General features: G+C 34.5%; 3 protein-coding genes across 5 annotated transcripts; 1 reads left to right on the top strand and 2 right to left on the bottom strand.

Moving 5' to 3' along the window:
- Positions 1–176: 176 nt before the first annotated feature.
- Positions 177–8775, bottom strand: LOC142526197 (enhancer of mRNA-decapping protein 4-like). The gene is made up of 12 exons (XM_075630446.1): positions 7673–8775; positions 7501–7550; positions 7267–7423; positions 6958–7176; positions 5041–5169; positions 3283–4896; positions 2069–2428; positions 1865–1984; positions 1529–1699; positions 1199–1363; positions 1001–1120; positions 177–815 (listed from the first exon to the last, which is right to left on the bottom strand). Exons 1-12 carry the CDS (start codon positions 8564–8566, stop codon positions 507–509), a joined length of 4308 nt encoding a protein of 1435 aa, XP_075486561.1. The 5' UTR covers positions 8567–8775; the 3' UTR covers positions 177–506.
- A 3122-nt stretch (positions 8776–11897) lies between these two features.
- LOC142527060 (dol-P-Glc:Glc(2)Man(9)GlcNAc(2)-PP-Dol alpha-1,2-glucosyltransferase) lies at positions 11898–15806 on the top strand. Of its 3 annotated transcripts, none has more exons than XM_075631772.1 (9): positions 11900–12106; positions 12203–12295; positions 12435–12523; positions 12884–13010; positions 13719–13989; positions 14291–14428; positions 14582–14786; positions 15166–15308; positions 15397–15806. In XM_075631772.1, exons 2-9 carry the CDS (start codon positions 12206–12208, stop codon positions 15654–15656), a joined length of 1323 nt encoding a protein of 440 aa, XP_075487887.1. In that variant the 5' UTR covers positions 11900–12106; positions 12203–12205; the 3' UTR covers positions 15657–15806. The 3 variants fall into 3 exon arrangements, with proteins under 3 accessions (XP_075487888.1, XP_075487887.1, XP_075487886.1); XM_075631771.1 differs by having other exon boundaries at positions 12884–13217; XM_075631773.1 differs by lacking the exon at positions 15166–15308 and having other exon boundaries at positions 11898–12106; positions 12884–13217.
- Positions 15807–16833: 1027 nt separating this feature from the next.
- LOC142527634 (BTB/POZ domain-containing protein At1g55760-like) lies at positions 16834–19335 on the bottom strand. Its single transcript, XM_075632478.1, has 4 exons — positions 18826–19335; positions 18550–18695; positions 18354–18475; positions 16834–17928 (listed from the first exon to the last, which is right to left on the bottom strand). Exons 1-4 carry the CDS (start codon positions 18942–18944, stop codon positions 17323–17325), a joined length of 993 nt encoding a protein of 330 aa, XP_075488593.1. The 5' UTR covers positions 18945–19335; the 3' UTR covers positions 16834–17322.
- Between the last annotated feature and the right edge of the window lie 5440 nt (positions 19336–24775).

The following is a 24775-nucleotide window of genomic DNA, read 5'->3' as shown; positions in this document are numbered from 1 at the left end:
ATTTAGAGGGCATGAAAGTAATCAAAATGAAGTCTAATTTCGTGGGTGCTATCATCCTCGTAAAAAAACAGCATGATTCGAAACAATGGTGTACAGCAACTAGGCTCTGGATGCTTGAAACCGAAGCCCAGTCAATTAAATAAATTCATTCATAACAAGTAGAATAGCCAGCCAGAGAAAAAAATCAACTTCAAAAAGTACCTGGGTATTGTCGAAAATAGTTTATAAGACTGATGATGATATTATCATACAAACAAAAAATAACAAGAACTCTCGGGCAGGACAGGTGTTTCCAAATACAAAATTGCATATAAACAGTACATGTATTTTCAACTCACTGAAGATGGATATTTAAACAAATTTCTACACATATTTTAAGGATCGGGAAAAGATGTGTTGTTTTCAACTCTACTCTTGTGACAGAGTAACCAAGAATTTTGTACAAACCTTCCAAAATCCCCACGACTTCTTTATTATCTCTCGAAATATGCAGAGCAGAATTGGAATCATTTAGAGCCCATAAGCATGGAATGGATGACATGCATAATCAAGCGAACGTTGGAAAGTTCGGAACCCGTAGTGGTTGGAACACTGCGATGGTGATTCATTATTTGATAAACTTGCTCAAAGATGGGACGTACGTGCACCATAATCGCTGGGTCGGTTGGATTTATAGCAGTTAGAACCTCCCTCATCCAATTTAGTTTTCGAGGGGTTTCCTTGCCGATATCACATGCCAATTGCTGTACAAGAGAGAGGAGTACCCCCTGGCTCAATGGTAGTGGATTCATAACCAAAAGCGTTGGCAAATCAACCTGAGCAAGACCAAAAAAAAAGGATGAATGTATTAGAAGGACAAAAATTAGGATTCCAATGAGTAACGATGGCAACAAAAACATGTGTGTGTAAAGAAAATGGTGTGTGATTGGGCAAGCATATGCCGTGCTCGGACTCTCTGATATTTTGACGAGAAAGAAAGAGGAAAAAGAGTAGAGCATACATGAGAACATAGCCATGATACAACAGTAACATCACTCCTATGCAAGGCAGCAACAAAAGCCTCTTCATATTTCCGCTCAGCTACCAATCTAGAAAGCTCTTTTGTTGGATCAATCTCGTGCTAAAAAATAGCATTCAAAAATAAATAAGTCCGAAAACATGAAGTAGTTAAAAAATTAAAAATCCAAAGGAAAAAAACCTTCTCGTGTAGACCAGCCAAAGGACCATTACTCAGCTGATTAATCAAAGGATTTGCTGCTTCACAATTTACTCCTGCGACAGCAAGATCTACCAATTTTCTTTGACCATCAAGCAACTCATTGCTCAAAGTTTGAGACATTGATGATGCGGAAGTTATGGCATCCTGAAGAAATTAACAAAAATTAGGGGCAGGTAGATACCAAGAAGATAGACAAATAGACTCATCCTTCGTTCATGTAACATGTCAATCGTGTTTTTATGTTCATTTTATATTAGTCAGTGTGTGACATTTAGAAACCTTAGCATATTATTGTAAGAATATAAATACCCTCAAAACAAGTGCAAGTGAAGAATGTGAAGCCTCGAACTGCTGCTGAGCTGCAGCAGTATGTTCAACCATTCCTTTGTGAAACGCGGAATCAACCTGCTCAAACATTTCCCTGCATGACATCTCAAATGCAGGGATCACAGAAACTTCCAAACTCGATTTCAGTGTTTCCTGCATTGCAAATCAGTATGAAATTAGATTTGGCGAGGCAGACTATATAAAAATAGAGATACGGGTCTATGCCATTTCGCGGATAATCCATCTAAAGTTTTGTAAACAAAGCATAAAGTTCAAAAAACAATAAAAAAGAGTGAAGCTTATTCTCTTGATTTGTACCTGAAGAGCTTGCTTGCCTGAAGTTTGAAATTGGGATTGGATTTGCCTAGCAACTACAGCTTCAAGCTTGGAGTTGAATGATTTTTCCAGTTGATTAACAGCTTTATCACCCACCCCTTTCTGATCACATAAATAATGTATGATTCAGAACATTATTAAACCACAATAAAAATACTTTAACATACAGAAATGTAAAACTTTAACCTGGAAACTCTCCCCAATAGAAGTGGATATTGCTTTCTCAATTGCGGGAATGATAGCCCGAGCCACAGATTGCCCAAGTGAAGAAACTTCTCGTTTCACACTTTTCTCTATCAATGAAGGTAAATCTTTGTTTAAGAAACTGCTGATCATATTTGTTACTTGTTGTGCTCGCTCTCGAGATGCCTTTTCCTGTTTTGCATTCTCTTCTTGCAAGCGAGCCCATAAAGCATCAGCATTCGCTTTTACAGCTTTCTCCATGTTTCGTCCCAATGATGCCTCAACCCTTTTGCCTTCTTTGGTAACAGGGACAGCAACCATTGTTGTCATCTGCTTCTGCATGTCTTTTTGCAGAGCTACAAGCTGAAAATAAGGGTGAGATCAAAACGTTTGACTGTCAGATTACTGGTTCCTTGGCCACAAACACTTCGATGTATATAAAAAAAATACGTTCAAGCACTGATAATGAGCAGAAATGTATAAATTTATATTGATTGAAATAAACTGAAATAAAAAAATCTTTTCCCAGAGATTATCCTCTGTACAAAGAGATTCAATCTTTTTTTCCCTAGCCTAAGCTGGTGCCTAGTCATCTCACTCGAAAAATTAACAGAATCATCCAAATCTCACTCCTCCCTCCTGTTTTACTTACTTCCTCCCCCCCACCCCCTTCCTTCTAGATTCTTCCAAGACTCAAATAAACCCAACAAGACCCTATATTTTAGAGACCATAATAATATTTAAGTCCATAACATTGACTCATAAATCAGATGCCGTTAACAATTTGCACTGGATTGCCACAGATAAATGGTCAGTCTCTACTTGATGCACAAAATTTTGTACACACATTTAGCAGAATTCCTACGAAAAAAGAGAGATCAACAATAAAACTACAATTACTTGGAGAGTAAAAAAAGAGCAACATTCAAGCACTTGAATAACAATTAACAATGACCCTGTATCAGTATGCTAACAAAATGAAACTATATAAAATAAAAGTAAAACATGCAAGAAGTTTTCAGATTTAACAAATAATTCAAAAATAACTGACGACATTTTGACAGAACTAACAAATTTTAGACTTAAAAAAGAACTTAGGTCATATAATATCGGAATGACCGAGTTTGAGGAATGTTATCGCATAACATATAAAATAGCATTTCCAAGGAAAATTGCCCAACAGAAAATGGCAACAATATTTAAAGTTTCGCAATTACCTGATGCAGAATCTCTTGCATGGAATAAATTTGTGATTCTACAGAAGGACTATAGCTGATGCCTGGTTCATTAGAAGAATCTGCCGAATTGAAAGCACTCGGTCGGGGCGAAGATGGGCCAGATCCTTGAGCACTCTTTCCCTTTTGCTTCTTCCCTTTGGCATTTAATGCAGGTTGCGGGGCCAGCACAGGAATTGATGAATCAATGACTTTGCTGGGACCATCCTTCGCGGAGTCATGAATTGCTTCTTCTACAGTCAAAGGTAGGGGAACCGTTTCAGTTCCACCAGTCACATCAAACTGCCGATCTTTCTCCACTATATGAGCTTCAGGCGATACGGCATGGCATTCTCGGGCCATCTCAATTCCTAGGTCAGATGCTTGAGAGTAAAAGGTATTTTCCCTCTTTTCCGACGAAAAAGTCTGAAGTTCTTCTCGAGATCCATCATCAATATTTTGATTAAATTTTGTATCGCCCACTACCTTTACCTCTACGACAGAATTGCTTGTATCATTGCTCATTACCACATCATGAATTTTTAGTTCGACCTCGCTTTGGGCCTCTGTTGTGTGTATCACCTCGGATGATGAATTGGCCATCAATATCTCAGAAGGAGTAACCAGATGAGTGGGGTGTCTGAATTTTATCGGATGATTGAGTGCCAAGGAGATATCGTCTTGAGAATAATTACTGTCATAGTTTCTTGAATCACTATCCAATGAAGCAACGTCAGACAAGTTACTATGAATGGCATCCACTTGTCTGTCAACTGTATATTCAACAATTTTAAGATCTACACCCCGATCACTGCTCAAAACACCATGCTCAAAGTTGCTCGATGGATTTCTAAAACCAGAAAGTGTTCCGGACTGCTTGGGGCTCAAAGGTAGAGAAGGTGAAGCAACCGAAGAATGATTACCATCACTAGCAATAACAGGTGAAGGCATTTGTTTGCTTTCAACACTTGAGGGAGAAAACTCCTGAAGGCTGGATGACTCGGCAGAAACAGTGTCAACAGGATATCTCGCAGTAGGTATATTCTCCAAGCCACTTTCATGTATGGATGATGAGGGTGCTGAACCTGTTATAGATACCTCGGTTGCTTTAATGCCAGATGACTCCAAATTGGTACGTCCTTCTATAATAGAAGCTTTGCGTGAAACATTGGAGTCCGACTGCTCAAGCACTACATTTCCTATTGCAGGTGGCAGACACTGTGATAAGTCCAACGCATACTGCTGAATAGCCTGTGTCTGGACACAATATACCTGAACAACATGCTCCCCATTAGGCAGATACTCGCTCGTCCCTGTAAAACTCAGTATTGGCATTGTGACAGTAAATTCGGCTATGTAATCCATGTGTGTTGCGGCAGGATTAGGACCGTATTCCAAGTGCACAACATATATAGCATTCCTTTTGGCATTTGCCAATAAAAGAAGACCAGCTTGTGATAAGGCTATCACTTGATTGAAGAAAGCCTCTTCTAATCGAACCTCTGAACTCTTTAATTCCAACGATTGCACGCAGTGCCAAGATTCAGCATCAATAGGAAGTAACCAACCTTCCTCACTTGCTGATACCCATATCCTCACTTCCCGGTTCAGAGGGCCCTGGACATATCCTTTCAAAGCTGAGTGAAGTGATATAACAATTAAAACCACAAGCAAAGCAAGAATTAAAAGTAATATTGGATGCAAGTGGTGAGAAAGATAACTTTATGATTTAAACTAAAATGAATCTCCGATTGTTTTTACCCCAGTCACAAGTATTATATGGTCTGGGCAATGAGGAGCGGCCAAAAATGTGACAGAATTAACAGGTTGCCCATCATAAGGCTGGAGAACTGCTATTGGTAGTGGATTTCGATCTTCCCAAATTTTAATCTGCGAAAGGAAAAAGTGACGAGTCCTCAACACCAGCAATTTTAAAGGAAAATTGTATCAGAATGATAGCACAAACACCATACACCAAATAAACTCAAGTACAAATGTGATATTTAGGTACTCAGTAATTTAGAATTGGAAGCATCTTGAATGTCAGCAACTAACCAAAAGCAGCATTTGGAATCAGAAATCATTTCCTTTACGACTCTTTGACTACATACATCACTTAGGACCTAGTTGTTTTATGTTGGATTTAAAAAATTATTGTTAACTGACATCCCGTCAGCTTAAGCCTTTGGTGCCACTTACTTCTAACCATACAAATTATTTTGGAATTTTTAAATACTCGTTTCCGCGATTCAAACTATGGCAAGTAATCTGTTAGCATTAACAGTTTAGCTTTGTGCTTTTTAAGAAATAAATTTACTTAAATCAGATTTAATTAATACAACCATGTTATTTGATAGAAAAACAAGATTTAAGCATGTGATAAAAGAGAACGGAGAGGGTACTTCAGATGGAACTTTAACAAGCGCCATCAGTTTTGCTAAATCATGTGGTTCAGGATGAACTTGGCTAATTGTTGTTTCGAGATTATTTCCATTACAAGCTAATGTTATATATATACTTGTGTCGCTGCATAGATTGCTAGATTATAATATATACAAAATTTTCCCCATTGACTTACCACTACTCGTCTATATAAAATTCTTTTCCTCCTGGAGATGCCCACACTAAATGCCATAACAAATTATCCACAATCAATTCCCTAATTAGTTACCTTCATAACTTGGTACAATAAACTTACAACCATAAATGATAAATCCATTCAAAAGTCAAAACAGACAATCAAGTCCATGGAATACATATATGCAGAGGTTGAAACTAAGTTAAAACAAAGTGCACACTGGAATACATGCAAGTTCTGAAGGAAGCAACATAGCATTCCTTTGAAAAGAAAATAAAAATAATCAATGAACTGCGAGTCCTTGCAAATTGCAATTATATGATGATCACAGGATCAAGTGGACTGCAAGATAGCGACGAAATGCAACTGATATGCGCTACTAAGAGCTAGCGCATGTCATTGGTACACAACTGCCATCGTCAAGTGTTAGAATATTTAGCAATTTGTTTTCAATATGTAGAATAAATATTAGTAAATCCACGATATAGATGTTAATGAGAACATACAGATCAGTCAAATTAATCAGTCCCTTACTACAATATTCCAAGTGAAGAAACAATAGTACCTTCAAACCTGAAAAAGAGGGTAAAATAATTAAAAAGAAGTAAAAAGTGCTAAGCTTTCTTAAATCTTGGCAATCGTAGGTTGGGCCCCTCCCATAGATTACTGAATGCTCGTCTTTTTTCTAAATAGTACCTTACTAGTATGATAAAATTAAGAGATCTGTTTCCCCAAAGGTTGTATAGTGCACTTCTTGTTTCTAGTTAAGATTTATCATCTAATTACATATTCTCTTAGAATCTCTATGATAACCAGTTTGTATATGTTTCTTTGCTAATAAAATCAATAAGGATATATGACCATGCAAAATTCTTGAGGTAATTTGTTAATCCTCAGCCATAATTTTTGATAACTTACATTTTACATTTTGCTATCCAAGGGAGACAACTGAACTAATATCAATCCTCAGCCAAATAAATGCAAAACAAAAAGAATATTATATGATGAGGCAATAACTTGCCCGCTGTTAATAGTCAAGACTTGAGAAAACTAGAACTAACAGCAGCTGTAAGGAAAAGTTAGAGAAATATATGAGAAACCTTGCCATCTACAGAAGCAGATACCAAACGGGTGGTCATCCATTGACACATAGACAAGTCAGTCACTTCCCCATCATGACTACCAACGAGTTGGATGCCATCAACCAACTTATCAACTGTACATTTTAGAGGTTCGTCCGCAGAGAATTTTTCTCCTTTTCCTATTTTCGCAGTATCAATCTTCAAAATGTGCTTACCAATCCCAAAGGCAAGAACTTCCTGTTAGAGAAAATGAGATTACCCATCGTATCAACACCAAGAGATAAAAATAGGGTTTACCAACCAAAATCACAGTTGTTAGTGAAATACTTGTTTATGGCAATGCCAACAAACTCGGGGATGAACAGATTCTCCTTCTCCAGTAATTTGAATGGCAGTGACAATTCGCCCAGTAATTTGCTGCTTGTCTTCTTCGTCAGGACCTTCAGTAATCTTCCACACATAAACACGACCATCGACACTTGCACTAAATGCAAGAAACTAGCTTGTTAAAGAGAAGACAAAAAAATATGGGGATCCCACAACAATTATCGAATAAGTTACCTAGCTAAAAGGTGAACATCCTCAGCAAAGAAAGCCATGTCCGTGACCCTCTAGCAGGAATAAATAATTCAACACGATTAAATTAAGGTTATTTTCAAATGCTCGCATGAATGAGATAAACAACAAGAAAAATTAATAATAAGATTACCAACTCAAACACACTTAAACAAACCTGAGCTAGGCCCTTAAGCAACGATCTTAAGGCTGTGTTGATATTAAGCACCCTAATAGCCCCCAACTTAAGTCCATAGCATATATATGTTTTATTCACTGCAATTTGCCTGCCCACTGCAAGTCCCGGGTCCGACCCATATTTGGTAATGGGTGTAACCTCAAGCTGGGGCTGGACCTCTCCTGGCAACCTGATATCTATATCGTAAACCAGATGATCGCCGCTCAAATGCCTCCCCTTGGGAAGTTTACTGCTTGGCATCCGCATCACATGGCCCTGATGTGAAACTAATAATCCAGGCCCAGATGGCAAATTGTTCACAAATTGTGGCATGGAAAAATCCGCGCCTGAAGAACTGGGGAGATATTGTGGTACCGCCATTGTGGACTCATTTGGAATGTCCAGCGTCGAAGGTGGCGCACTCAAAAGCGCCATCAAACGAGCACCGTGGTTGTTAGGGTTTTGGGAACCAGCTGGGGCTTGGAAATTAAGGTGGTGGGGGGAACTAGGCACTGGAACTTGGGGTTGGAGGGTTGGCGTAGGATAAGACATGGATCTTTGGGGGTGAACGTTCGCAAATTCCCGAGAGTTGGGTGGGGGACTGTATATAGGAAGATGGTGGAACTGGGGTTGAGGGTGGAACGGCGAGGTTTGAGGAAGATACGAATACTGCCCTCCGCCGGTAGCGGTGGGCGGCGGAAAAGAGGTCGAGGGGAGCGGAAAGGGAGCTGAAATCAAATTAGGGTTAGTGAAGGCGCTATCACTGTTGGTAATGTTCTGGGGATTGGGGCTGGAAGCAGGTGTTGCCGCCGGGGAAGTAGAAGGTCTGAAAAACTTGGGCATGTCGAAACGAGGAGCTCCGCCGTGTGGATTGGGATTTCCAGGGGTCGCCATGCCTGCAAACTGAAGAATTGTAGTAAATAGTACACAGCAGCTACTGCAAATCAACGGAGGAAGATCTGCGTAACTTCCGGTGGTTGTAAGACCGGAGGAGATTGTATGCGTCAAATGTGGAGATCCAGTAGCGCGGTGGCGGCAGTGAAGAGACTATTGGCCTTTGGGAGACCGGAAACAAGAAAAGACGACAACAGATTAAATTATTGCTACTCTCCTGTGGTATTATAGCTCTTAGTAACATTGTGCTTAAATGACTTTTTTTAAATTATTAATTAAAAAAAAAAATTGTGCATATTTTATTTTTATATATTTTATAATGTTACAAGTGATATGATTAATATAATAAAATGTGAATATTTATTTTTTAATATATTTTATAATGTTGCAAGTGATATGATTAATATAATAAAATGTGAATATTTATTTTTTAATATATAAAAAATCAATGTTTTATAATTTTTTGTAATGTATACAATAAATTCATTTTAGTGGTTTTTTTAAAAAAATTGACGTCGATAAAATATGGTAGTTATAAGTTGGCTTTTTTCTTAAAATAATATATATATATATATATATATATATATAAAAATATAACAATTTGAAATCTTTTACAAATATATAGAATTCGTGTCAGATTGTATCGGATTCAACAATTTTTTTATTTAAAATTTAAATATAATTTTTTATTTAAAAAAAAATCTTTTGAATCTAGTGCAATATGAATATGTGGCGGTCCGTTCCGAATTCACCTTTTGTGTGTGTTATAAATTACGAAACTTAATTTGAAATATTTCACGTTACTCTTTTGAAAAAGCAGCGTTGGAGAGCTTAACTCGTTGCACTGAGGAAGCAGCGTTGTTTTTTTTTTTTTTGCTCTAATTTACGTGCATGCAAACAATTATATATATATTTCTTATTATTAGAATAATTTAATTTAAAATATTTGTTTTGTTTTTTTAATATTTTGACATGTAATCCAGAACTACGGAGAAAAATGTTTTAACATTTCTTTAAACAACAAACATCTTCTAAATTCTCACAGTTTCAACATTTCTTTTTTTTTTATTAGTTTGTTTTTCTAATATATGTGTAAGGTATTTGTTATATTTTTTAAATATTGAAATTATTTTGTTTTTGTACTATTTCTTATAATAATTTTCATTTATTTCAGGTTTTAATATTGTTCATTGATTTTATCACAAATTTCATACCAATTTTGAAAAAATAATTTCAGTAATTAATTTTTCGTAATTGTATTATTTGTAATTATGGTGTAACAATAGTAATTGTTATATAAATAATAGTTGCATATGTTAATATACTTATAATGTTGTTTGCTTCTATTATACTAATTATTATAATTTTGTTACATATTAGATATTTAATAATAATCACGATATAACAATAATAATAGTAATAATAATTAGATAACTAATAATAAGCAGAAGTTTGTGATTTTTAAATTTTTTTTCAATATTATTATTTAAAAATAATTATATTATTTAGATATACAAAATTGTATTTAATATGACAGATGAGTTAAATTAGCGTAATTAATACATATGAAAAATTAAAATATTTAATTACTTTTGTAAAAAAATCTATAAATACGAGAACTAATTGAAATTATTTTGTTTTTGTAATATTTCTTATAACAATTTTAATTTATTTCAGGTTTTAATATTGTTCATTTATTTTATCACAAATTTCATATCAATTTTGAAAAAATAATTTCAGTAATTAATTTTTCGTAATTGTATTATTTGTAATTGGTATAACAATAGTAATTATTATATTAATAACAGTTTCATGTATTAATATAATTATAATGTTGTTGGTTTACTTTATACTAATAATTATAATTCTGTTAAATATTATATATTTAATAATAATCATGATATGACAACAATAAATAGTAATAATAATTAGACAACTAATAATAAACAGAAGTTCGTGATTTTTAACTTTTTTTTCAATATTATTATTTAAAATAATTAAATTATTTAAATATACAAAATTGTGAATTATTTCAAATTAAGTTACGTAATTTATAACACGCACAAAAGATGAATTCAAAATGAACCGCCACATATTCATATTGCATTAGATTCAAAAGATTTTTTTTATTTTTTAAAATAAAAATTCTATTTAAATTTTAATTAAAAAATTATTGAATCTGGTACAATTTGACACGGATTTTTACGGATTCAGACTGTACCGGATTGTTATAGATTTGTAATTGTCATCAAATTACTATATTTATATATATATATATATTCTTTTTATATTATTTAAAGAAAAAAGCCGTTATAAGTGTGCTAATGAATTTAGTAAATATGATTTTATGATATTTTTTACTATAAAAAGATGAAATGTTTTATTTTATTTTAGAGGGGTATTTTTTTATAAATATATCATAGCCTCGAAATATGCGATGCATTTATGTAAAATACATAAATATTTATGATTTATATATATTAATTGAATTTGAAAGATGAATGCGAGGAAGCTGATAATATTTATGTGGAAAAAAAACCATACGTATCTAGTCATCATGTGTCCTCTTAAGTTAAAATTACATTTCCAGATCACGTTTTTTAATTTATATTTTGTGAGGCTGATTAGCACTTCCATGACAAAAATCTAAAAAACAAAGAGACATTTTATATAAGATTAATAGTATTTTAGATCTCAGTGTTTTTAAATTCAGTCGAAAAATCACGCATTATAAGTGTAATCGTGTTTGAGTTTTTATAACATATGATGATGTGTTTGATTTTTAAAATTGAATGATATATTAGTTTTTTAATATTTTTTGAGGTATTTTCAATGAGAGCTCTAATATTAACTAGTTTGATATCTTGATTTGACCATTTTATAAATAAAGATGCATTTCTTATCTCATCAAACAAATTATTTTCAAACGATAATATTATCTTCATTTAAATTACACAAACACAATATTTATCAAAAAAAATTGCAGATGTGTCTGATACAAAATCGTGTCAAATGTGAAATTCGACTTCTAAAACTTACGATGTGAGCCAAATTGATCGTTAGTTATAACCATCTAACTAAGTGTCAAGAACCGAAAAGTAATTACAGAAACAAACGAAATAATCACAAATTTTGTAATTAGAATTTGTTATTGATGTAAATATTAACATTAATTTTCATGAAAAATCAATCTGCCAAGTAGGCAACGAGGTCATTTGGATCACGTCTACGTATAATACGGGCCTAGTAAAAGCCATGATTCAGAAAAACGAATCGGCCCAGTCATTTCCAAGGACTCAGGCCCATCTAGTAAACCATGTACACTCGCTTTGTTGCCCCAAGCAAAACTCGGAATACCGATTCGAGCATTTCGCCGATTATAGTCTATCGGATCTGAAGGCGGAGAAATTGTCAGAGGTTAGTCGAATTACGTCTGTGTACATCTATGTCGAGGTGATGGAGGGCGCTGATGCTCCGGCAAGCCTCCGTTAGTCCGCTGCACCTGCCTCTGGTCCTGTCTCAGCTTGTACGCGATTGCAGGTTCTAAAGCTTTTCACTCTTTGTTAATTTCGTTTTGCGCATTTTTTTAAAATTTCAATTACAGTTTGATACAGCATGTTGAACATGAATTTGTAGAACATGGGTAGAGTAGCGGTTGCAGCGGCTGTCTCCTTGTGGCTGATACCCATTTCCATTTTAGTTAACCGCATTGTTCCTGATCCATACATGGTAATCCACAAGCTTATTATGTCGAGTTTTTTTTTAGAATCGTAGTAGTTATATATGCTTATTTTATGTTTATGGGTTGAGTTCAATGCGAAATTTGATGATCGAAAGGTGACGGATTTATTGATGATGTAAAATATAGGATGAAATTTTCCACGTGCCGCAGGCACAAAAGTACTGTGGAGGCAATTTCGGAAGTTGGGATCCAATGATTACCACTCCTCCTGGACTGTGAGTTTGGCTTCCGTTTTCCTTTTTTCACATGAAATTTTAGTTTACAATACTGGGAGTGCTGTCTTTTGGAGAAGAGTTTTGTGCCTCAGAGTAATTTCTCGGCCCAGGATACTTGTTCGTTATGGATACTCATGTTGTGACAGTATTGATTGGATCTTAAATCTTAATGGTTTTTAATGGGAAAATTGTGATCATCTTAGAATGGGTACAGTTTAATAGTTTATTACTCCTTTGCATGGAAAAAATGTCAATTAAGAATTTAGATGATGTTAACTGGAAAAAAGAATCTCTTGACTAGACTCAATTATACTGAAATCACCAACGAAGTTGATTTAATGTAATTATAAACTTCTGCAGGTACGTTCTGTCACTTGCCTATGTCGCCTCTTTGTTTCCAGGATTGTATTGTCTGCGAGCAGTGTCGTCATTTTCTGACTCGTGTTCTACTTCAATTCTAAGACTCACCAATGGTGTATTGACTGTAGTATGCAGCATTCTGATTTATGAGTTAATAACCCATTTGAGGCCTTCTATCGATGACAAGAAAGCAACTCTTTGTACTTTGGTTTTGTCGTTGTATCCACTGCACTGGTTCTTCAGTTTTCTGTATTATACAGATGTGGCATCCCTAACTGCAGTGCTGGCCATGTATCTTTTTAGTCTGAAGAAAAAATACTTCCTGAGTTCACTAGTAAGACCCGAGTTGCAATATCTTGTGTGTGTATTTAACCTCTTTGTGGTGCGTATTTGTTTCCTAGGGTAGCTTTAATATTTTATAAAGAAAATTTTGATAAAAGAACGTTCTTTTCGACATTTGTATTCGAATAAATTTAGCAGCACTCTCATGGCTCATATTTGAAAGCCTAAATGTCTTCTTTGTGTTTGCAGCTTCTTGAACTTCTTATTATCTGGGAGCCAATAAGTTGAATGTACTAGTTTATAACTTTATATTAATTATCAATTAAGGGTTCGGCAAACACAATCTTTTTCAGATATTCTCACTATACTTATCTTTCTTGATGCCAAATGGGCATCTGAAAACTACGAGAGTAGTCGACAATCAAATTAAAAGTTCTTTGGATTGCAGTTTCTCTTTAAATTGAATTTGATCTTTGATCCTATTTATGATAAATGTTATTTTCTTATGTATTCTCAGTGCAGTAATGATTGTTGTTGGTCCATTTACCTGTAGCTTGGGGCCTTGTCTGTTTTGATGCGTCAAACAAATATCATATGGATGCTTTTTGTTGCATGCGCTGCGGTTATAGATTTTACACACTCTCATAAAAATGATTGTTTGAAAGTAGACAAGCCCAGCATGTCCAAGGAAAAGGATACCCAACCTACCGACAATAGAGGTGCATCAGTGGCCACAAAATTGAGAAAACGAAGGAACGGTAATGGTTTGGGTAGTTGGAACAATGTAACAGCCCAAGCATCTGGGCCTACCACTTGTTCATCAGGTTACATCTAATTTTCATGCAAACTCTATATTGCGCTGAAATAGTCAGCGTTGATATGCCCACCGGAAGCATTAGTTTTTCCTATGTAGTCAATGTTTTTGTATCAAGGTACCATGGTTGTTGCATAGCCTTGATTAGCCATCCGGTTAACTCTCGTTACTTCTTTGGATTTTAGGTGTTTCGTTCCATAATATTATTCAAAACTCGTCCTTTTATGGTGGTTTCTAATTGTGTTTTTAAAAGAAAACTATATGGTCTTGGGTTGCTAACAGTACATCTATGCCGTTTTTGTCTATTACAGGATTATTCGATGAGATTTGGGATGTAATTATAATTTCATGGCATTTCCTATGGGAACTTCTGGCTACCTTCAGTCCCTTCTTTGGAATATTCATGGCGTTTGTTGCTTTTGTTTGCTGGAATGGGAGCATAGTTCTTGGTATTGCCTTGTGCTGTTTAATTTTTTAATTTCTAGTCTTTTGGATTTTAATTTCCCTATTGTTTTTAAACTACGAGTACTTACAAATAAATTATTGTTCCCTTTTCCAGATAGAGAATCGTAAAATTCCTATTTTTGCTCTCAATTTTGCAGGTGCTAAAGATGCACATTCTGTTTCTCCACATTTTTCCCAGTTACTGTATTATAGTCTGGTTTCTGCTCTGTTTACAGTTCCTGCTCACTTCTCTTTACAGCAAGCAGCAGTTCTTTTCAGGCAATTGTCCAGGAACAAAATGTTCTCTTTCTTTCAGTCCATTGCGGCGTTAACAATCTGCTTTCTTTCTGTGAAAATTTTCAGGTCCGACCTCTTAAGAAGTTTGTGATTGTCATTGAATTATTATTCCCCTTTAGCAATCTATTCAGGATGAATTTGTTGTGCAGAGTTTACAGTCATAGTGCCACTTCATTCTTGTCACACTGCTGTTCTCGGTGGCATATCATGGTTATATTATGTATATATAAAAGTTAATTATAGTCTGATTTGCTAAAACTGACTGAATTCTAATTCTTTCAAGAAATTTGTAGATCTGTCTTGTCTTGATTCAATGTCGGCAAAATCGTAGTTCATTTTTTTAAAAGTTAAATTCTGCCTCAACATATTTTCACCTTCACAACTTAATTTAGAGAAGGAATGCCGATTCATATGTGCTCTTATGAATATCTTTAAACTCTTGCAGCATTGCTCATCCATATCTCCTTGCCGACAATCGACACTATCCCTTTTATCTCTGGCGAAAAATCGTCAACTACCATTGGTCAACAAAGTACCTTATGGTTCCCCTCTACGTGTACTCAATGTTTTCTATTGTCGCTAATTTGGGTTTGTACAAAATTCTATCTGCTGTTCCTCTTTATGGCTATGAACTATGCAAGTCTTGTGATTAATTTTCTTGTTTGTCTTCTGGCAGCAAAAGGTCAGAAGAAAATCTGGGTTATGGTGTATATTTTGGCTTGTGCTGGAGCACTCATCCCTACACCATTGATCGAGTTCAGATACTATACTGTGCCCTTCTACTTTTTGATTCTGCACACCTGTATTGATGATAACAAGAGTTGGCTTATCCTCGGTACCATATATGTTGCCATCAATTGCTTTACAATGTTTATGTTCCTTTTTCAACCATTTTCTTGGAGCCATGAAGCTGGGACACAGAGGCTTATGTGGTGAACTCAAGTCCAATAAATAGGGAAAGCATATTTTTTGCTGTTCATGTGACTCCAGCTTTAAAATACTACGATTTGACTAAAAAGTAATTGTTGCAATGGAATACGAAATATCGAACACATTAAGAATGGTGCACTTGAGTTGTTGGAATTACGTTTTGGGTGCTTATTTCTTTGGTTGGAAAGGTCAAGTTAGTGTGAGAAGAAGCTTTACTGTAAATTTTGCTAGGAGGCAAGGTAGTAGTTGCCCAGAATTCAAGGTGAATCAGAATTAAGCCGATCACCCCTTCTCTTTTTGGATTTGATCCGGGGTTCAAGCCCGAAATAGAATTGGAGCTATTTTTATATCTAAGCAACAGGCTTTATTAAATTCACAATTCGATATTGGACGTCTGCTGAACATGGATAGAAAGCAGGATAATCTTATCGACTAATCAGCACAGCCCCCACCATTCGACGATGGATAAGTATTAAGCATTAACGTTTTTTTTAAAAAAATATCATATAAAATCCTATAACTCAAACATCGAATTTATTGATTAAATTATTCAACTATTTGCATAGATAAACGAAGCTAGTTTTAAGATTTTCAAATGTTTCCGAACAGAAAGGATGCGTGGAGTAACCACTTCAAGAACGTGAATGAAAACTACCCAACGCTGACCTTTCCGTAGAACCAGTCCGCCAACTTGACACTCCACACTCCAAACAATCTCATTCCTTTGGATTATATATAAAAGCCCATCTCAAACAAAAATCGATTGCAGAAATATTGGTCGAACTTTACTTTTTATTGCGGTAATTAGCAGAGGATTGTTTCCATCAAAAGATTTGCTGCGGATCAAGAGTATGCTGTTTCTGCATGTGTGTGATTCTAGTGGTGATTGCTTGGATTTCTGTTCGGATTTGGGGTTTTCAAAAATGGATTCCACAAGTTGAAAGATTCTGTGAACTTTTTTCCTTATTGTAATTTTATTTCTCAGTTTGGATTGGTGTTCTTTGTGTCTCTATTAGATGGGATCGATTGCTCCTTTTAAAATTGATGGATTCAGAAGCTTTTAATCTGAATAGTTCTTGGTTTTGTCTCAAACAATAAAGTAATATAATCGAACATAATTTTTGTGAAGACATCTTGTATTAAACCAAACTCTTCCGTTGAGAGAATGTAAGCTGAAGCCCCATTATAATCCATTCAATCTCCAATAATAAATTAAAATTCAAAACTTTAAACATCCATGTTTTCTATTAAGTTCGAAGATCACAAAAGTAGAGGCTAAGATATAAACTGCATATATTTGTATTCCTGAAGACACGAACCCTCAGATGGTTGAGCAATGGTTTCTGCAAAACGAACCAGTATTTCTTCTAGAGAATCTCCTAATCCAACTAGTGGAGGATTTCCATTGGATCTTTCTGGATCCAAAACACCATATTCCCCTCTGTTTATCTCCAATCCATTCATATGGTAGTAGGTATAAGGCCACGTTTACATTGATTGCAATGTGACAACAAAATAATCTTTCCAGCTTTAAAAATTTCTAAATTTATTCCTCATCCGAATGCCAATCAATTTCAATTAATTATAGTCACAATTTACGTCAACCCATTTGAACTAAAGAATATTTAGCCCGAACCCGAAACCATATCTGTTGGTCCAAGATTCTCAGTAGTCAGAACCCTTTCCAGGCAGCAAGAACTTCGGTGAACAATTCACCAACCAATTCTCTATCAGCACACTGCACAAACGCATTCAGATCATCTCCAATATCAAATATCTTACCGAACTTCACCAGATAACGCAGACACCCATTCTTCAGTTTCGGCAGCTGATAAAGAGAAGCAATCTGCAGTCTTTCCAGAACATTCTTAGAATCAATATCTTCAACCAAACTGTCATGGCATGCTTCTTTCAAATCCGAAACATCGTACTTATCGGCTGCTCGAAGAAGGGCTAACCTGTGCGTAAAAAATTCCACGTTTTTTATGTTTCCGTATATGTAACTCAAGAAAGCTTGGCAGGCTTCGATGGACATGTCGGAAATGTTTACGGATGAGAGTTCTTTCTCTCTGAGATTGTGGGAGAACATACTGCGGAAAACGGGGGACCTGGAGGCAAGAACTGCACGGTGAGCTTCTATAGTTTTGCCGTCAGAAGCTTGGATTGTGATATCTGCGTGGATACTCTCGGACAGCATTCGGCCGAGGGAGGCAACGGCTGTCTCATTTGGTGGTTTATGTATAAATGTTTCGTTCCATATTGAGCAAGCTGACGTGCCCTACGTACGTTACGAGCAGGAATATCAATTATATGCAAGTGTTCCAATATGTAGAAAATGTACCTATTATAGGCTAAAATTAACCAAATCCGAGTGGTGTTTATGTCAGTTAATCTTGTAAAAATATCTTATATATATATATATTATCAAGGATCTCTTAGATGCACATATTCCTCCTGGGGGACGATTGGGCCGTGGGCATAAGGGTCTTTATGACACAATCAATAATTCGCTTCATTTTCAATTAGGCTTTGCTCTAGCTTCTTTAGGGGTTATTGCTTTCTTAGTAGCTCAACACATGTACACTTTACCTAGCACAAGACTTTACTACTCAAGCTGCATTATATACTCATCACCATAATATCGCAGGATTCATCATGACATATATATATATATCTATATATATTCAGTTGATGATATCTTACTTCTGAAGAAGATGCAATTTTCAAGTCAAGAAACTCAACGTCAATTATGAACTTTCCAGTTAATGGGCTCTCAATCGTCCATACAAAATCCTCGTTGCTTTTCACCAATTTATCACTAACATCTGCACATGAAACAGAATCAAAATCATGCATAAAATCATTCTCTGTCGCGGATTCGAGATTATATTCACTTTACCTGGATGAAACAAGCACTTGCGATCACCCACCGAGGAGATCACTCTGATTCTGAATGATGCGATCGGAGGATTTTCCCTCGTAAAATTTGATATCTCTGGAAACAATTTAATGGACAGAGATCGACTCTTCTCCAAAGACAAGTACCTTCAAACAAAATAAATTTCAAGAACTTGTTCCTCTGTTTCTTGGAATACTCATAAAACAGAGCACCGGTGACAAATATGATAAAAACATATGTCAAGAAATATTCAGCAAGATGAACTGAATTGCATACCAATTCCATTTCCCAATCTTGAAAGGATCTGATTTTCTATAAGTGAAAGAAGCCAAGTTCTCGATCCGCCACTGGACAAGACGGGACGTCGTATCAACCCGGTATGCAGACTCACTCATCCTAGAGAAGGCGAGCGCCGCCGTGATTTCATGGATACAATCGAAAATCCCTTCCAGCAACTGATCTCTGTGCTTTCCCAGCTTTGCTTTTAACTCTCTTCTTCATATATTGAACGGTTCAATCCGCCACCAACACTTACTTCCCCCACCCTTTCTTCTTATATGATCAAACGTAGTTTTGCTCTTTAAAAAGTTTTGGAAGTAAATATTATTGCTTTCTGGAGAGAACCCACTCGAGTGTGGAGGTTTCTGAGACGCAAGGTTAAGCTTGATCACGCTTTACGCCATTGATGATGAAGAAGTTCTTCCTCAGCTATTTTTCTGCTATGCCTTTGTTTCTTTAATCCTCTGTTTTTGAGAGAGGTTACTTTTTGTTGCCTTGCACGGCACTTGAGGTATATATGCAAATATTTTGATCCCAAATCATTGGTTAAAGGTAACAAAAACTACTTGCAATTTGTCCAAAGTCTAAAAAATTTATGTGAGATAATCATTCGGGTTAATTACGTGAGATATTCTATTTGAGTTATTCATAAAAAATAATTTTTTAATGTAAAAAATATTATTTTTTATTGTAAATACAGGCAGAGTTGACTCGTCTCACAAATAAATATTAATGAGATTGTATCACAAGAGATCTGACGTGCTATTTTAATGTATCCAGTAAGAAACATGTGTGTCACACGTGATAGGACAAATTACCAAAAATTGTTTCATATTACAATACTAAAGTAAATAGTTAGATTAATGCACTTCATAAAGATCAAATTTCATATAAACAAAATATCTAGTTTGTTGTTCAAGATATTTATTTAAAGCTTTTATTATTTAATTTGATTTTTCCACTTTTTTATTCTCTTTGTTTTCTAATTTTGCTTTTGACTCCTTTAGTGATGAATATTGATAAATTTACATCATTTGGTATATCAATTATTTCATACTTTTGATACCGAGTTGTTAATGGTGATAAAAGTTGTCATAAAATAATCTTTAGAAAAAATATTATAGTTACAAAGAATAACAAAATATTTGCAACGAAAATTACAATAAAGCTATTATAATATGTTTTTCGATATAATGACACTCACTTATATGCGTTAGACTCGTGTTCTTTAACAATATTGTAAAATTGCATCTTTTTTAAAAAAATGGTGTACATAACATGTCACACAAATGACAACCTTCTTTCGTTTTTTCAACTATCGGTATTTTTTGTATTGATGTTAATTGTGTTCTACTAGTTTCTATAAGATTTTTTTTTGTATTAATTCAAGGTTTTCACATTGATCTACTTATTGTGTGAATAAGTCCGAGCACTTTTGTATGTTTATTCAAATGCTAACAATTTTCTTTCTAATCAATTTTTTTTTTGCCACATTTGTTATGAATTTCCCACAAATACTATTTTAACATGCTTTGACGATACTCCATTTTACACAATTTATCTAACAAATGTCCATTATACTCTTCATATGATTTGTTTTTATTATTATTGTGATTTTTTTTTTGTTTGGAGAAACTATTTAATACATCTAGTAGTTCGATTAATATAATTTTTCTTTCATTATGATGAAACTTCTCATCGTTTTACCTTCAATATGTACTGATTGAACACACAGACTAATACAATAATATGTACAATATGCTACTCATGTAAAACCGCACTGGACAAACTTTGTGCGATAAGATCGTTCAAGAAAGTGTTGATGAGTGGAATCGAACTCTTCAAAAATGGTCAAGCTTAATTTACATAGACGTACATTTATGAAATTGTTGGCTAAAACCAATGAAAAATCGATCCAAGTTAACTGATTGATCAATAATAGATTTCTGTTCTTCGATATAATTTGGCATTGCCATTATTAACACGTACACGTGTTGTTTTTTAATGAGATGAGAAGCATATTTGTCTATTTTTTCATACTAACAATTCCGTCTCTCAAAATTTCTCCCAGAAACACAAAGTAGTCCCCCCCTTTAGTCATATATACTAACTCGGTGATGTTATAACGACAAAGATGGCGTGTGTATACAAATTGTTCCACTTGTTTAGAGCTTGGACCGTCGATTTAAGTTGGTGGGCTCATCTTTTTTTTGAAAGTTATAACCAGTGGAAAGAGAATAAATTATTGTCCCAAATTTGTCGGAAAACCGAAATTTCAGTAAGAGTAAATCTTTTCTAACTCTATCGATATTCACAATAAAAAGTAATATACAAAATACGATCAGTGAGACTGTTTCACACAAGTTTTTGTCTTTCAGTAATATACATAGATATTATATGCGCATACAATACTATGCATTCAACTCGATCTAATCTAGCCTAGTTGGTCTCATCCGTCTCTTATATTACAATACAGTTCGGATCTCATGATTTTGCCAATTGTACTAAAAAAAACTTGCTTTAGTGTGGAAAGTGTCCAACCAGCCGAAAAACTAAATTAATTTAAAACCATCAAGCTGTGGCCACATTACCCATATGGATGGGTCATGGAAGCAAAACGATAGCGACCGGGGTTGGACCGTTGGAATCTTTAAAATATTTAAATATAAAATCTTATTTGGCTTTGCTTTGCTCCAATCACTGGTTGACAAGAAAGGAATCTCTTGCAAATGGGACACCACGGCCGTAATATTTTGTTGGCGTTCGAATAGTTCAAGCAACCAAAGATTCAAACTATTTATTAAGTATTTAAAATATATTTTTACAGATATTTATACTATACAGTGTCAAATCATCTACATATTAAATAATTTTATATTTATATTTAATATTTTATTATCGATCGGTTCAAACAAAAAATATATAATCAAAATCAATGGATTTCAAATTCATCCATCCAAATACAACTTTATGATTACGATTTATTGAAATTCATCTGATATGATATATCAGTCTTTTTCATTCACCAAACGAAAGACTTTGTAAATTGGGCTTTGCACGATTACAAGGGAGATGGATTGAAATGGTTGGGTGATATATTAATCAATCGTTGATCAATTAATTGAACATCGTTTTCGGATGCTGAAGGGTCGTTCAACTACTTGCTTCATATTTTCGACAAAAAACGACATTTTTATTAAGTGATATTTATTGCTATTATAATATTCACATGTCCAACTTTGACAATTCTTCCATTTCATGATGTTTGGGTATTATTTGTTTTGTATTCTAATTTGAGTTCATGTTCATCAATCACTACTCGAGTTTTACGTGCTTACACGTAATTCGTCTCGTCTTTTGTGTGTTTTCACACAGATTAAGAAAGTTAGTGGAAAAGGTATAATTTATATTAAAAAAATTCCTATTTGACCCTTATTTAATGAATGATTTAATTGGATAAAAAAATGTTGGAAAGCAAATTAAATAAGATTATGTTGGTAAAAGAGCAGAGAAAATAATATCAAATATGAAAATTGGATTACATAATTGAGTCTGATGAAAAAGAAAATGCAGCTTAAATAAATAGGATGCATGGAGTAGAAAACAACCTTGTTTCTTACAATGGATCTGGGCTTCTAAATAAATGTATACATAATATAAATGCAATTTCTTTAGGTATTGTTTGCAACCTCCAAAAATGAAAAAATATAAGTCATTTTTTTTGGTTAGATGTTGCAAACATTCTTTTAATCAGTAACAGATGCACACACGTTGTGTGTGTTATTATTATTTTTAATTTGATCAAATAATACTGAACAATTAACACGAAATTATTTTCAATTTATAAGAATCGTTCGATTTAAAACGGAAGTTTGTTTAGATTTTTTCTATGTAAAAAATATGGGGTAACTTGAGGATGTTTTTGGTAGGTGAGAAGGGTAATTATGAAATTAAATATTTCGGTGTCCTCTAAAGTAGTTACTCTAAGGGTTTTACACTTAATAATATAGTATAAATTTGTTTAAAATACTCTTCCTAAGATTTGATTTTGCGATCCCAAAAATAATTTTACATTTTAACATGTTTAATCAGAGATTCTAGAATATGTGGACGTCAAATAAGCTATGTCCGCCCCGCCCCAACTCAACCCAACCCAACCCTAACTCTACCAAACAGATAAGTTTGGTTGGAAAATTTTCAACCTGCTCAAATGACTGGTCTATCTGTCTAATATAATTAAAAACTGACTCGACTTGCCCAACCTCATCAGATAAGAGGTTTGGTTTGGAAAATTTTCAACTTGTCCAAATGGTGGGGAAGGAAAATGGTACGTGTACAAATTGAAAGGATGTTATACGATCAAGAAATTATGTTAAATGGACCTGCGCCTGTGAACTTTTGACCCCGACCAAATCTGTATAATATTCTCCTCATGAACGAATACAAATTCAGATTCCTTGAATAAGGTATGGTCCCAGATTGCTGGGCGGAAGCCCAAATATAGCAAATTGATGTATTCAGGTTTCAATTAATTTTAATTTATATTATTTACCGTGTGTCAGTGTGTGTCTAGACATTTACATTACTGTATGATTAATAGTCCAATTTTCTTTATTAAATATCAAGGTCACTATTTGAACGTTGCAACAAGACCATTTCACTAATTATTATAATATATTTTACATTTCAACGAAAATAGTTATAAACAAATAAATTTAAGTCCAAATTGATAGAGTCGTGTTATGATTTGTTTGTTTTAATGTGTAAAATTTATTGCATAAAAGCGATAAAATATCAAAATTAATTTTTTTCACAGGCCAGGCCAATCTTTTTGAAGCTCACACCACATGTATATCAAAATAGAGCAATTACAGGGATCCGAACATTCAGAAGTGGGACTAGTCTGGTAATTCACGGCGACGGCGGGGGCGAAAAGGGTCGTGCCGGAGACACTAGTATCAATAAATTTCGAAAACCATGGGGGCGAGTAACGATTTTAAATTGTTTTATTTTTCAGCTAAAATAAAAAAAACCCGTTAGAATTTCGAGAATATGGAGCCATTATTCGGATTGGGGTCACAAAAATTTCGGCCGTATGGTAATATCGGAATTACATGATTGATTTTGGTAGTCAGGTGCGTTGGGGTTGTTAAACTCGTCTTTAGAGAGACCCGATTCATCCACTATCAACACGCTTTTAACGCTAACAATGTCCGCGAATTGCAATCGCTTCCTCAAGGAGTTGGCCAAGCTTACTGAATCCACGCCTTCTCCAATCACCACCATATGATTTCTTTCTTTCGAAATCGCCACATTGGTCACACCTATCACATAACGTGGAATTTAATTATTATTAAATCAAACAATTTCAATTTTTTGAAGTATTTATAGTGTAATAACGTCTCGTCGAGTGCTTGTACAATTCGTTTTTTTTTCCTTCTAAATATATATATATATATATTTCAAGTAACATAAGGTAAAAATGATAGGGGAGACATAGTAAATCGCGTGCTAGTTCGATCTTGGTTTTGGTTCTCATTTGTTTTTCTTTCCATCAATTTTTATAATATACAAAATAGAGACAGACTGATAATATATGTATGTACCTTTGATTTTTGAGGCAATGGACATGGCTTTTGCTCTACTTTTCTCTTCATTTATGGGCACATGAAACACAATCTTTTGCTGCCTCGACGGATTATCAAACAACATGGTACGATATTATACATGACCACATAATAATATCAGGAAACAAAAATAAATTAATATTGAAATTCACTCGTACAGAAATCAATATGTTTCGCACTGAGTATGAAATTAAGATTCATTATATAACGCAATACACACACGGTTACCTTCATGATTTGTGAGTTATTCTTGTCTTGCAGAGAAAAATCCTGCATCATTTTGGTCAATGGTTTCTATATGTTGAGGTTGTTCTTGTAAT

This window comes from Primulina tabacum, chromosome 15 (assembly GCF_025594145.1).
Source record: "Primulina tabacum isolate GXHZ01 chromosome 15, ASM2559414v2, whole genome shotgun sequence".
In the NCBI taxonomy this organism is placed as follows: domain Eukaryota; kingdom Viridiplantae; phylum Streptophyta; class Magnoliopsida; order Lamiales; family Gesneriaceae; genus Primulina; species Primulina tabacum.
This window is presented reverse-complemented; position numbering and strand designations above follow the sequence as displayed.

Coding starts and splice junctions, on each gene's coding strand:
- LOC142526197 (XM_075630446.1), bottom strand. CDS start 8,566: ATGGCGACCCCTGGAAATCCCAATCCACACGGCGGAGCTCCTCGTTTC. Junction 1,700..1,864: donor CAGGCAAGCAAGCTCTTCAG/GTACAAATCAAG, acceptor TTTGCAATGCAG/GAAACACTGAAATCGAGTTT. Junction 1,364..1,528: donor CACTTGCACTTGTTTTGAGG/GTATTTATATTC, acceptor TAATTTCTTCAG/GATGCCATAACTTCCGCATC.
- LOC142527060 (XM_075631771.1), top strand. CDS start 12,206: ATGGGTAGAGTAGCGGTTGCAGCGGCTGTCTCCTTGTGGCTGATACCC. Junction 14,787..15,165: donor CTTTCTGTGAAAATTTTCAG/GTCCGACCTCTT, acceptor AAACTCTTGCAG/CATTGCTCATCCATATCTCC. Junction 15,309..15,396: donor TTCTATTGTCGCTAATTTGG/GTTTGTACAAAA, acceptor GTCTTCTGGCAG/CAAAAGGTCAGAAGAAAATC.
- LOC142527634 (XM_075632478.1), bottom strand. CDS start 18,944: ATGAGTGAGTCTGCATACCGGGTTGATACGACGTCCCGTCTTGTCCAG. Junction 18,696..18,825: donor AAGATTGGGAAATGGAATTG/GTATGCAATTCA, acceptor TTTTGTTTGAAG/GTACTTGTCTTTGGAGAAGA. Junction 17,929..18,353: donor AAATTGCATCTTCTTCAGAA/GTAAGATATCAT, acceptor TAACGTACGTAG/GGCACGTCAGCTTGCTCAAT.